The sequence below is a fragment of the Pan paniscus genome, chromosome 10 (genome assembly GCF_029289425.2).
Source record: "Pan paniscus chromosome 10, NHGRI_mPanPan1-v2.0_pri, whole genome shotgun sequence".
Classification (NCBI taxonomy): domain Eukaryota; kingdom Metazoa; phylum Chordata; class Mammalia; order Primates; family Hominidae; genus Pan; species Pan paniscus.
The window spans coordinates 118,954,361-118,967,623 of record NC_073259.2 but is presented as its reverse complement, the minus strand read 5'-3'; the positions used below and the strand labels follow the sequence as shown (position 1 = coordinate 118,967,623).

The following is a 13,263-nucleotide window of genomic DNA, read 5'->3' as shown; positions in this document are numbered from 1 at the left end:
AGAAGCAGGACCAAGATGGCTGCCGAGAGACCTGGGCCTGGGGCCCTGTGGGTGGTGCCACCACTGCAGAGGGCGGGGAGGAGCAGGAAGTACAGGAGGTGCGGGATCTGGGCTCTGACAAGGACAAGGCTTTCTCCTGGGTGTCACTATGCATTCTCAACAGGACAACATCACTCCTCACCCTTAGAGGCTGAAATTTGGTTCTTGAGAGAAAAATAATTGACTTTTTTTTTTTTTTTTGACAAGGTCTGGCTCTGTTGCCCAGGCTGAAGTGCAGTGGCATGATCTTGGCTCACTGAGACCTCAAACTCCCAGTTCAAGTGATTCTCCTGCTTCAGTCTTCCAAGTAGCTGCAACCAAAGACACATGACACCGTGCCCAGCTAATTTTTGTATTTTTTGTAGACACTGTGTCTGGCTGATCTTGAACTCCTAGGCTCAAGTGATCCTTCCGCATCGGCTTCCCAAAGTGCTGGGATTACAGGCGTGAGCCATCGTGCCTGGCTTCTGACTTCTTAATGTATACAACACAGATATGCACAGGACATAAGCAGACATACGGTATCTCAATGATATTAAAATGTTACATTCACAAGGAGGGCAATTAGGAAAATATGTCTAGAGAGGCTCCTTAGCAGGATGATGACGAAAAGAAGGTTGAGAAACACCAGGTTACACTAAAAATTGGAAGCCCCACCTTAAACTCCTGGCTTGCCCCAGTGTTCTCTGTTTCAAGTCTCCAGGCCTTTGCTTATGCTGTTCCTTCTGCCAGAATGCCTTTCCCTACACACTTCCTGAATAACCCCCTAGAGGTGTTTTAAAACTCAGGTCACGCCTCGCCACCTGCAGGAATGCTTCCCTGGCCTGCCTCATTCAGGGGACATCCCCTTGCACTGTAGCTCCATAGCACCATGCAGTCACAAGAGCATTCATTCATTCACTCATTCATTCATTCATTTGCAAATGATTACTCAATGTCTACCACGCCATGCACCTTGCTAGACGCTAAGGATGCAATGGAGGAAAAACAAAACAGTGACAACACTAACAACAAAAATACAGCCCTTGCCCTACCAGAGCTTCAGTATGTATGGAGGCATAGAAAGAAAGCCAAGTTCAACAATTGAACCGATCACTACAGGCAGCCCTGGCCACCCCGATGTTCATTATCTGATTCAATAACTACTGGATTTGGGTATGTTTTTTGAATAAACCTCACACTATCCAGACTGCTGCTATTCTATCTGAAAATCAGGGATCAAAAATATTACCATCCAGGCCGGGCACAATGGCTCCTGCCTGTAATCCCAGCACTTTGGGAGGCTGAGGCAGGTGGATCACTTGAGGTCAGGAGTTCAAGACCAGCCTGGCCAACATGGTGAAACCCTGTCTTACTAAAAAACAAAAATTAGGCCAGGTGCAGTGGCTCACACCTGTAATCCCAGCACTCTGGGAGGCCAAGGCGGGTAGATCACTTGAGGTCAGGAGTTCGAAACCAGCCTGGCCAACATGGTGAAACCCCATCTCTACTGAAAATACAAAAACTAGCTGGATGTGGTTGCTCAGGCCTATAGTCCCAGCTACATGCGAGGCTGAGGCAGGAGAATAACTTGAACCTGGGAGGCAGAGGCTGCAGTGAGCCAAGATTGTATCACTGCACTCCAGCCTGGGTGACAGAGTGAGACTCCATCTTAAAAAAAAAAAAAAAAAAAATTAGCCGGGCATGGTGTCGGGCACCTGTAATCCCAGCTACTCGGGAAGCTGAGGCAGGGGACTCACTTGAACCTGGGAGGAAGAGGTTGCAGTGAGCCAAGATTGTGCCACTGCACTTCCACCTGGGCAACAGAGTGAGACTCTGTCTCAAAAAATAATAAATAAATAAATAAATAAATAAATAATATTGGCAACCAAAATTTGCTATCATATCTCAGGAACCACATAGACTCAGATATTGAAAGCAACCTGTCCATAGAGACAAATTGGGTAAATGCTAAACACTAGGACTGCGGTGAGAGGGAATAATAGTGGTCGGGGGGAGTAGGGGGTGAAGCTTCACATGGGTGGGGACAGGGCAGCTTCAGTGCAGGGAGGACAATGAAACTGAGATTTGAGAATGTGAAGGAACTGGGCGTGGGACAGGTGTTCCAGGAACAGCCTGTGCAAAGGCCCCAAGGTAGGAACAAGATGCAGGGGCAGCAATGGATTTGGAAGGATCGAGAGGAGGATAGTGTGGCTACAGGTGAGCCAGGGACAGAGCAGGACAAGAGGAGATCAGAAATATAAGCAAGGCCAGGCTAGAAAGAACCTGATAGGCTGTGTGCAGAAAAAAGTCAACACAGCAGGGTGAGGCTCTCTCCTCTGAAAGCCTTGCTGACCAGGTCAGGCTTGGGCTGGCATCCGGGAACCTGGATTTCAGCAGGATTCCCAACACCATTAACTGATAAGAGTGGCTCGCCTGAATGGATAAAGAAAATGTGGTGGCCGGGCGTGGTGGCTCACACCTGTAATCCCAGCACTTTGGGAATCCAAGGCAGGTGGATCACCTGAGGTCAGGAGTTTGAGAACAGCCTGGCCAATGTGGTGAAACCCCATCTCTATTAAACATACAAAAATTATCCAGGTGTGGTGGTGGGCGCCTATAATCTCAGCTACTTAGGAAGCTGAGAGAGGAGAATAACTTGAACCCAGGAGGCAGAGGCTGCAGTGAGCTGAGATCATGCCATTGCACTCCAGCCTGGGTGATGAGAGCAAAATTCCATCAAAGAAAGAAAGGAAGGAATGAAGGAATGAAGGAAGGAAGGAAGGAAGGAAGGAAGGAAGGAAGGAAGGAAGGGGAAAGAAAATGTGGTATATATACATGATGTATATGTACAAAAAAAGAATGAGATCGTGTCATTTGCAACAACATGGATGGAACTGGAGGTCATTATGTTAACTGAAATAAGCCAGGCACAGAAAGACAAACTTCACACGCCCTCACTTATCTGCAGGATGAAAAACAATGAACACATGGAGATAGAGACTGGAAGGATGGTTATTAGAGGCTGGGAAGGTCAGTGGCAGGTGGGAGGGAGGTGGGGCTGGTTAATGAATACAAAAAAACAGAAAGAATGAGCAAGACTGGGCACATGGCTCCTGCCTGTAATCCCAGCACTTTGGGAGGCCAAGGCAGCGGGATGACTTGAGTACAGGGGTTCGAGGCCAGCCTGGGCAACATGGCGAGACCCTATATCTACAAAAAAAAATAAAAATAAATAAATAGATAAAATAATAAGAACTAGTATTTGATAGCATAACAGGGTGACTATAGTCAAAATAATGTAATTGTACATTTTAAAATAACTAAAAGAGTATAATTGAATTGTTTGTAACACAAAAGATAAATGCTTGAGGGGATGGACGCCCCGTTTTCCATGATGTGATTGTTATGCGCTGCATGCCTGAATCACAATATCTCATATACCCTACAAAATACACACCATGTACCCACAAAATTTTAAAAAATTTTTAAAAGAGTGTCTCACCATGCCTAAATAGTTTGCACTATATGGTTTATCACATGGTTCACACTAACACATTGCTTTGCCAATTTTGTTCTGCACCCTTTTACTGTAGTAAATCATAGCCACATGTGTGACTATATACTGAGTCCTGGAAGTCCTCTAGCAAATCGCTGAATGTGGCCAGGAGGCTAGAATGTGTTTGGGGAACCTCCCAAAAACAGAGTGTACTAAGAATCTGATGTTTGGCCGGGTGCGGTGGCTCACGCCTGTAATCCCAGCACTTTAGGAGGCCAAGGTGGGTGGATCACGAGGTCAGGAGATCGAGACCATCCTGGCCAACATGGTGAAACCCCATCTCTACTAAAAATACAAAAATTAGCTGGGCGTGGTGGCGTGTGCCTATAATCCCAGCTACTTGGGGGGCTGAGGCAGGAGAATCACTTGAACCAGGGAGTCAGAGGTTGCAGGGAGCTGAGATCACGCCACTGCATTCCAGCCTGGGTGACAGAGTGAGACTCCATCTCGAAAAAAAAAAAAAAAAAGAATCTGAGGTTTAATTCAAGGAGCAGTGGAAGCCATTCATTCCAAATTGTCAGGATCTATGCAGGTATGCCCCTCCCTGTCCACTCTGAGCTTAGGGTCAATGCCTAGAAATGTATGTGATTGCTAATAGATTTGCTACATGCCAGGCACTACTCTGAGCACTTTATTCCTTCCTTTCTAATTTGTGTGCCTTTTATTTCTTTTCCGTGCTTTATTGCATTGGCTAGGGCCTCCAGTACAGCACTGAATAGGCATGGTGACAGCACGCAGACATCCCTTCCTTGTTCCTGATCTTAGGAGAAAAACATTCCACTTCCCACTCCCACCACGAAGGATAAGATTCGCTGTAGTTTTGGGTGTTATTATTATTATTTTTTTGGTTTGCTTGAGACAGAGTCTTGCTCTGTTACCCAGGCTGGAGTGCAGTGGCACAATTTTGACTGACTACAACCTCCACTTCTCAGTTTCGAGCAATCCTCCTGCCTCAGCCTCCCGAGTATCTGGGACTACAGCGTACACCACCACACCCAGCTAATTTTTGTATTTTTAGTAGAGACAGGATTTCACCATGTTTGCCAGTCTGGTCTTGAACTCCTGACCTCAAGTGATCTGCCCGCCTCGGCCTCCCAAAGTGCTGGAATTACAGGTGTGAGCCACCGTGCCTGGCCTAGTTTTGGGTGGTTTTTTGTAGGTGTCTTTTATCAAGTTAAGAAAGTTTCCTTCTAGTTCTAGTTTGCTGAGAGTTTTCTTTTTTAAAATCATGAATGGATGTTGAATTTTATCAAATGCTTCTGCATTTATTGATATGATAATATCATTTTTCTCTAATAACTATACATTTATTTAAGCCTCCCAACAGTCTTATGAGGTAGATACTGGGTTCACACCAATTTAAAAAAAAAAAAAAAAACTGAAGGCATTAAAAGAGACCCATTTTTGTCGATCAAAAATCTGAAGCACAGTGAGGTTCAGAAACCTGCCCTGGCCAGGTGCAGTGGCTCATACCTGTAATCCCAGCACTTTGGGAGGCCAAGGAGGGCAGATCACTTGAGCAAAGGAGTTTGAGACCAGCCTGGGCAATGTGACAAGATCCTGTCTCTACAAAAAATACAAAAAATCAGCCGTGTATGGTGGCGCATGGCTGTAGTCCCAGCTACTTTGGAGGCTGAGGTGGGAGGATCGCCTGAGCCCAATAGGTTGAGATGGCAGTGAGCCATGATTGGGCCACTGCACTCCAGCCTGGACAACAGAGCAAGACCCTGTCTCAAAAGAAACAAAGCAAAACCAAAAAACAAACCTGCTTAAGGCTCCAGAGCTGGTAAGTGTAGACCCAGGATTCAAACCCAGGCAGGCTGGCTTTAGTGCCCACACACTTCGCCACCAAGCTCACTACTCCATAAGAGCAAGGCCTTATGCTCAGTCACAGAAAGTTCTGGAAATGTTTCCTAAGACTCCAACGGACCCCAGCTTGACTCACCAAAATACTGCGGAAGGTTGATGTCGGTGACTTTCCCCGTCTCCCCTAACTGCACCAGGATCTTGGTGGCGTCACAGTTTATCTTCTTGAACAGTTTCTCCACTGAGTTCTTCAGTAGATCCAAGGTCTTGCTGACCTCCCCGTACTTGCTCTCATACATATCTGCCTCCTCCGTGGTCTTCCTCAGTTTATCCTGGTGGCAGACCCCAATTCCCACCTGCTCAGGAGGACTTTCAGTGGGCAGGGTGTTTGGGACCCTCTGGGGTCAGGGTCTCCAAACTGCGGGTTTTCAAACCTCTGAGGGGACATGAGATCAATTAAATGGGTTCCCATCGAATTTTAAAGAAATAAAATAAAATAGAATAGCAAAGAAAGGGAGAGAAGAAAAAATACTAGTGTACATTGAGGGTCGTAATAGTAAATATTGTTCAATGTAAGTTTTGCTTCACTTACTTGTCTATGTGTGTCTACATGTCTACAGGATTACGAATTTTTTTTTTTTTTTTTGAGACAGAGTCTCACTCTGTCACCCAGGCCAGAGTGCAGTGGCATGATCTCAGCTCACTGCAACCTCTGCCTCCCAGGTTCAAGCAATTCTCATGCCTCAGCCTCCCAAGTAGCTGGGATTACAAGCAGGTGCCACCATGCCCAGCTAACTTTTTTTTTTTTTGTATTTTTAGTAGAGACGCAGGCTGCTCTCAAACTGCTGATCTCAAGTGATCTGCCCACGTTGGCCTCTCAAAGTGCTGAGATTACAGGCATGAGCCACCACGCCCAGCCTACAATATTTTTTAAAAGCTGTTGACTCTTTAATTTTTATTTATTTATTTTTGAGACAAGGTCTCACTCTGTCACCTAGGCTCCAGGCTGGAGTACAGTGGCCCAATCTCGGCTCACTGCAGCCTCAACTTCCTGCACTCAAGCTATCCTCCCACGTTAGCCTCCAGAGTAGCTGGGACTACAGGCAGACACCACCATGCCCAGCTAATTTTTGTATTTTTTTTAGAGATGGGGTTTCGCCACGTTGCCCAGGCTGGTCTCGAACTTCTGGATTCCAGCAGTCCTCCCACTTTGGCCTCCCATTGTGCTGAGATCACAGGCATGAGCCACCTCGCTCAGCCAGTTCACTCGTTTTTTAAAAAATGGTGGTCCACCTGAGGCCAGAAGTTCAAGACCATCCTGGCCAACATGGTGAAACCCTGTCTCTACTAAAAATACAAAAATTAGCTGGGCATGGTGGCATGTGCCTGTAATTCCAGCTACTGGGGAGGAGGCAGGAGAATTGCTTGAATCCAGGAGGCGGAAATTGCAGTGAGCCCGAGATCATGCCACTGCACTCCAGCCTGGGTGACAGAGCGAGACTCTATCTCAAAAAAAAAAACAAGGTGGTCCACAGGAAGAAATACATTGCAGCCAACACATACAAACATACATACGTATGTTGTGTATGTAGATCTATCCATATTATCTAATCAAATGAATATAAAATTTCACAAATCAATATTTTAGAAAAACACAGTTGGGGTCTTGCTCTGTCACCCAGGCTGGAGTGCAGTGGTGTGATCATAGCTCACTGCAGCCTTGAACTCCTGGACTCAGGTGATCCTCGTGCCTCAGCCTCATGAGCGGATGGGACTACAAGCATGCAACACCACACCCAGCTAAGTTTTTGTTTTTTTTTTTTAATTTTGTAGAGATGGGATCTTGCTGTGTTGCCCAGACTGGTTTTGAACTCCTGAGCTCAAGCAATCCTCCTGCCTCAGTATCCCAAAGTGCTGGGATTACAGGTGTGAGCCACCATGCCAGTTCAAATCAATATTCTTTTTTTTTTTTTTAATAAAATTAGAGACAAGTTCTCACCATGTTGCCCAAGCTGGTCTCAAACTCCTGGGCTCAAATGATCCTCCTGCCTCAGCCTCCCAAAGTTCTGGGATTAACAGATGTGAGCCACTGCACCCAGCCTCAAATCAATATTTTTATTATGTGTTCTAATATTTTCTCTTCTGTTCTGTTCTATCTCACTATTTTAAAATGTTGGCTACCATCCAATAAACTGATTTTACCATTCACAGTTTAAAACACATTGCCCTAGCCCAGTGGTTCTTAAAGTGTGGTCCCAGGACAAGCAGCATCAGCTTCACCTGGGAACTTGTTAGAAATGCATATTCTTGGGCCCCACCTCAGTCTTACTCAGTCAAAGGCCCTGGGGGTGGACCAGGCCACCTGGTTTTAGCAAGCCTCCCGGTGATCCTGGTGCACAGTAAAGTCTGAGAAGCTCTGCCAGCCTGTTGGATCTCAACCTTGGCTTCACACTGGTATCACCTGGGAACTTTAAAAATATTTGCTGCCCAACCCCACCCTCAGTGATTCAGAGTCTTAATTGGCCTGGGGCGCAGCCTGGGCATCTGGGAGTGCTCATTAAAGCCTCCCGGGTGATTGTGACATGCAGCTGGACTGAGGATCACTGTTCTAGGGTATTTCCTTCACTGATTCCTGCCTCTCCCTCAGAGATCTTAGCTTGTAAAGGTGAACTGGACCCTGGATGAACCAGCCCCATTCCCACTGGTGAACTCTGCACGCACCATCCCGGATAATGATCCCAAGGGGTCGGCCCTATTCACACCCCTATTTTACAGGTGAGAAAACTGAGGCTCTGAGGCACACAGCCAGGAGAAGGAAGCCAGGAATTGAGCTCAGTCTCTCAACCAGCACATCAGGTGGCTTCCTCCACCCGGCTACTAGAATGTTTAGTTCCCAGGGCTGCAAATTTCCCACATGACAACAAAAGCGGCCCTCTCTAAAGGTGCATTAGGCCAGGCATGGTGGCTCACGCCTGTAATCCCAGCACACTAGGAGGCTAAGGTGGGAGAGTCACTTGAGCCTGGGAGGTTGAGGCTGCAGTGAGCTGTGATCGCACCGCTGCACTCCAGCCTGGGCGACAGAGCAAGACTCTGTCTCAAAAAATAAATAAATTATAATAAAAGTGCATTTAAGAAAATCACAATTTTAAAAAAATCACAGGATTCATTTTTTAAAAGTCAATGTTCAGCTCGATGTGGTGGTTATAATACATGTCTAGCTCCTAAAATATTCCAGGTACTTTACACACATCATCTGAACTCAGCCTCATAATCGGCCTAGTTTTCAGATGAGGAATGTTGAGATCAGAGAAGAAAAGAGAACTCAGGTTTAGCTTCCCTGTACCAAGCTCATCCAAAGGTTTGACCTTGAGCTCAACTCTTCACTTGGGCAATTATTTAGTAACAAAGTGAGGGTGACTTACCAGTTTTTCTGGCTCGCATGATAACAACAACAATAATAATAGCTACAATGTACAGCTCTCTGCATTACAGTGTGCCAAATGTATACATGTGTGATTTTATTCAACCTTCACAGCCCTAAGAAGTAGGTATGATTATTATCCCCATTTTACAGATGTGGAAACTGAGGCTCAGAGAGGTTGAGTCACTACCTAAAGGAAGTGACTTTTCTGCAAGTCATAGCCAGGCTCCCAGAGCTTGGTTGCTTAATTCCTATGCAAAACCCTCCCATGATGGATGTGGTCCCACCACTTCTCCCAAAGGGGAAGGAGATGATGAAATAAAGGGTTTCAAGAATAGAGCAGGTGGAAGTGATCTTTAGCAGGGGGTAGGAAACATCTGTGAGTCCATTGCTATCAAGACTAATTCTGGCCAGGCACAGTGGCTCACGCCTATAATCCCAGCACTTTGGGAGGCCAAGGCGGGCGGATCATCTAAGGTCAGGAGTTGGAGACTAGCCTTGCCAACATGGTAAAACCCCGTCTCTACTAACAATACAAAAAATTAACCAGGTATGGTGGCACGTGCCTGTAATCCCAGCTACTCGGGAGGCTGAAGCAGGAGAATCGCATGAACCCGGGAGGTGGAGTTTGCAGTGAGCCGAGATCGTGCCACTGCATTCCAGCCTGGGCGACAGAGCGAGACTCCGTCTCAAAATTAATTAATTAATTCATTAAAATTAAAAAATAAATTAAAAATTAAAGTTATCTCGGCATGGTGCTGTGCACCTGTAATCCCAGCTACTCGGGGGCTGAGGCAGGAGAATCGCTTGAACCCGGGAGGTGGACGTTGCAGTGAGCGGAGATCGCGCCACTGCACTCCAGCCTGGGCAACAGAGTAAGATTCCGTCTAAACAAACAAAGAAACAAACAAAAACAATTATCCTGCTTAGAGTATCTGCATTTGAAAAGAAGCCCCTCAAAGTCATGCTAAAGCCAAAGTAACAAAAAGCTAGCGGTGGGGCTTCAGGCAGAGGCGAGGGAGATGTTTGGCTTTGCCTGATCAGCCTGTTCCAAACCCCAAGATGTAGAGGGGCGCCAGTCTCAACCTCAACAAGAGTCTGGATTCTGGGTGGCCCCGAGTGAAGGACGTGGGCCCCCAGGCATCTGCCCAGCTTGGGGAGGGTCTCCGTGGACCTGGACCCTGCCTGGAACCCTGTTATTCCCCATACCCAGATACCCGGGAGATGCCGCTCTGAGCACCTCAATGGGCAGCATGTGCTTTGCTGCCATCCAGTGGCCTAGAGGAGAATAACACCCTGGTGGCCATCGCTGTCTCCCAGGTGCGCGTCAGACAGAAAAAAAGCAGAAAACAGCCGCAAAGAAGGGAAGGGAAATGACTCCGGAGGGCAGTTCCCAGGTCTTTGTCAGACATATGCTATCCACTCTTTCCTTATACCTCAGTAACAAAACTCTGATTGTATTTAGGGTGGCAATGTGACCAACTAAAAGTTACATTTCCAAACCTCTCTTGCAATAGGGGTGGCCAATGAAGTTTAAATACAGAAGTCATTGGCTGAGACTTCTGAGAAGGCAGTTTTAAGCTGTCTGACTCTGCTAGTGAGGATTTTTTTTTTTTTTTTTTTTTTTTTTTTTTTTTTTGCAGCTCCCACTTTCTTCCTATCTGGAATGTATATGCGACGGCTGGATCTATGGCAGCTACGATGCAACCATGAGGTGCCCTTGGAATATAAGTCACCCACTAAGGATGGCAAAACAGAAGGACAGAGCCCAGGTCACTGATGACATCATAAAGGTGCCATACCAGCCCTGAAGTGCCTATTTCCAGACTTATTTCCTTTTTTTTTTTTTTTTTTTTGAGACAGGGTCTCACTCTGTCGCCCAGTGCAGTGACACGATCTCGGCTCACTGCAACCTCCACCTCCCAGGCTTAAGCAATTCTCCTGCCTCAGACTCCCAAGTAGCTGGGATTACAGGTGTGCGCCACTACCACCCGGCTAATTTTTGTATTATTAGTAGAGATGGGGTTTCACCAGGGTGGCAGGCTTATTTCTTAAAGTAAATAAACTTGTATCTTGCTTAAGCCACTATTATTTGGAGTCCCCATTATTAGCAGCTGAATAAAACTCAAAACTTATACAATATCCCAGCTCCTTGATGTTGGTCACGTGACTTAACTTCCGTGAACCTTAGCCTCTGCATCTGTAAAACAACGAGATCAACAGCACCTGCCACCAGGATTCAATGAAAGTGCAAGCCAAGCTCTTAGCCCGGCGCCTCGTACATGGTAATTACTCCAGAAATGTGTGTATTTGCTATTACTGATTGAGAACAGGGCACAGGCAGGACAAGGGGAAGAAAGAGGGAAAGAGGCAGAGATCCATGTGGAAGGAGCCCATCGGGGATGAAATTGCAGGCCCAAGAGCCCGGGCTGGACTCCCTGAAAAGGGGGGTGGGGGCTTTAGAATGGATGAAGGGACAGAATTCTACAATGACATTGTAGCAGAGGCTGCCCGGGACAAAACATCAGGACATGTCTGGATGTGATCCAGGCCAGCCTCGAGTCATGGGGCAGACCTCTTACTGCTCCTGAGAAGCAGCTGACAGATGCCCGACGGACAGACAGACAGAAGCTCCTGTCGGACACAGAGACAGACAACAGAAGCTCCCGCATCCCTCCCTCCCGATCCTGTTCTCACCTCCAGCTGTCTCAGGACAGAGCAGTTGTCATCGTGGGACAATTTCTGCTGGGATTGCAAGAGGATGATCTCGTCCTGCTCGGGAGAGAACAAGACCATGAGGAAAAGCGGGCTCTTCCCTCCCCACTGCTCCCAAAAATAAGTGTGTGCCTCAAAGAGTTGATGAGGATTTCAATGATCCGTTTCAAAGAGCCCCGAACACCTGGGCCCCTCTGAGGCCCGTGGGGTTATTTTTTTTTTTTCTTCTGATGTTTCTTAAGTAAAAGGAGGGTGAGAGCATGAAAGGGGGTGGGAGGGGTGAGTCATCCTTTCTTTATTTTTTTTTTTTTGAGATGAAGTCTCGCTGCGATGCCTAGGCTGGAGTGCAATGGCACAATCTTGGCTCACTGCAACCTCCTCCATCTCCCAGGTTCAAGCAATTCTCCTGCCCCAGCCTCCTGAGTAGGTGGGACTACAGGCACGCACCACCAAGCCCAGCTTTTTGTATTTTTACTAGAGATGGGGGCTTCACCATATTGGTCAGGCTGGTCTCAAACTCCTGACCTCAGGCGATCCTCCCACCTCAGCCTCTTCTGGAAAATTCTAGAACAATGCAGTCAATAGAATTTTCTGTTCTGATGGTAATGTCCTATCCACCCTAATACTGTAGTCACTAGCCACATGGTGCTGAGCACTTGAAATATGACTGGTGCCACTAGGAACTAATTTTTCTTTCTTTTCTTTTTTTATTTTTATAGAGATGGGGGGTCTCACTATGTTGCCCGGGCTGGTCTCGAACGCCTACACTCAAGCAATCCTTCCGCCTCAGCCTCCCAAAGTGCTGGGATTACAGGCATGAGCCACTGTGCCCAACCTCTGATGAACTAATTTTTAGATATTGTTTAATTTCATTTAATGTAACTTAAAAAGCCACACGTGGCTGGTGGCTATGGTATTGAACAGTGTGGCTGTGGAGTGGGAGTTCTCAAACCTGAGCATACTCTCAGACTCTCCAGAGTCACCTAGAGGCTTGTGAAAATGCAGAATGCCAGGACCCATGCCCAGGGCTTCTGATTCTATTGGTCTGGGTGGGGCCTAAGAATGTACATTTCTAACAAGTTCCCAGGTGATGCTGCCACTGCTGTCCCAGGGACCAGCTTTGAGAACCACTGGGCTTAAACCATGTGCCCTGATAGAAAAAAGCTCACACCTTTCGACTGACCAATCTCATGCCTAGGAGTCTGTCCCATGGAAATAACAGAACAGGTCGGCAAAGGTGGACCCTCAGGGCTGTCTGTTGTATTCTTGTTTATAGTGGCCCCCAGTTGGGGACAATCAAATGTCTACTGATAGGGGGTCAGTTAATGATGGCACATTCATAAAACAGGGGAGAGGGTCTTGGGTTAAAATATGGCTAAAATGCAGATTCCTGGCCCATCCACAGAGAAGCTATGTCTGTAGGTATGGGAGGGGTTCTGGGGAATGTGCTTTTCTTCTTCTTCTTCTTTTTTTTTTTTTTTTTTGAGAAAGGGTCTCTCTCTGTCACCCAGGCTGAAGTGCTGTGGCATAATCACGGCTCACTGAAGCCTTGACTGCGATCCTCCCATCTCAGCCTCTCAAGCAGTTGGGACCACAGGCTCATGCCTGACTAATTTTTTCAAAATTGTTCTGTAGACACGGAGTCTCACTATGTTGCCCAGGCTGGTCTTGAACTCCAGTGCTCGAGTAATCTTCCTGCCTCAGCCTCCCAACATGCTGGAATTACAGGTGTGAGCCACTGTGT

The 13,263-nt window shown here is 46.8% G+C and overlaps 1 protein-coding gene across 4 annotated transcripts in view; it reads right to left on the bottom strand.

The window, feature by feature from the left end:
* CCDC63 (coiled-coil domain containing 63) overlaps positions 1-13,263 on the bottom strand; it is a 64,618-nt gene that overhangs the window by 5,698 nt on the left and 45,657 nt on the right. For all 4 annotated transcript variants that reach the window (XM_034934489.2, XM_057299526.1, XM_034934488.3 and 1 more), the window contains 2 exons: positions 11,502-11,576; positions 5,523-5,715 (listed from right to left, as the gene is read on the bottom strand). In XM_034934489.2, coding sequence (XP_034790380.1) covers positions 5,523-5,715; positions 11,502-11,576 — 268 coding nt within the window. The remainder of the gene's footprint in view (positions 1-5,522; positions 5,716-11,501; positions 11,577-13,263) is intronic.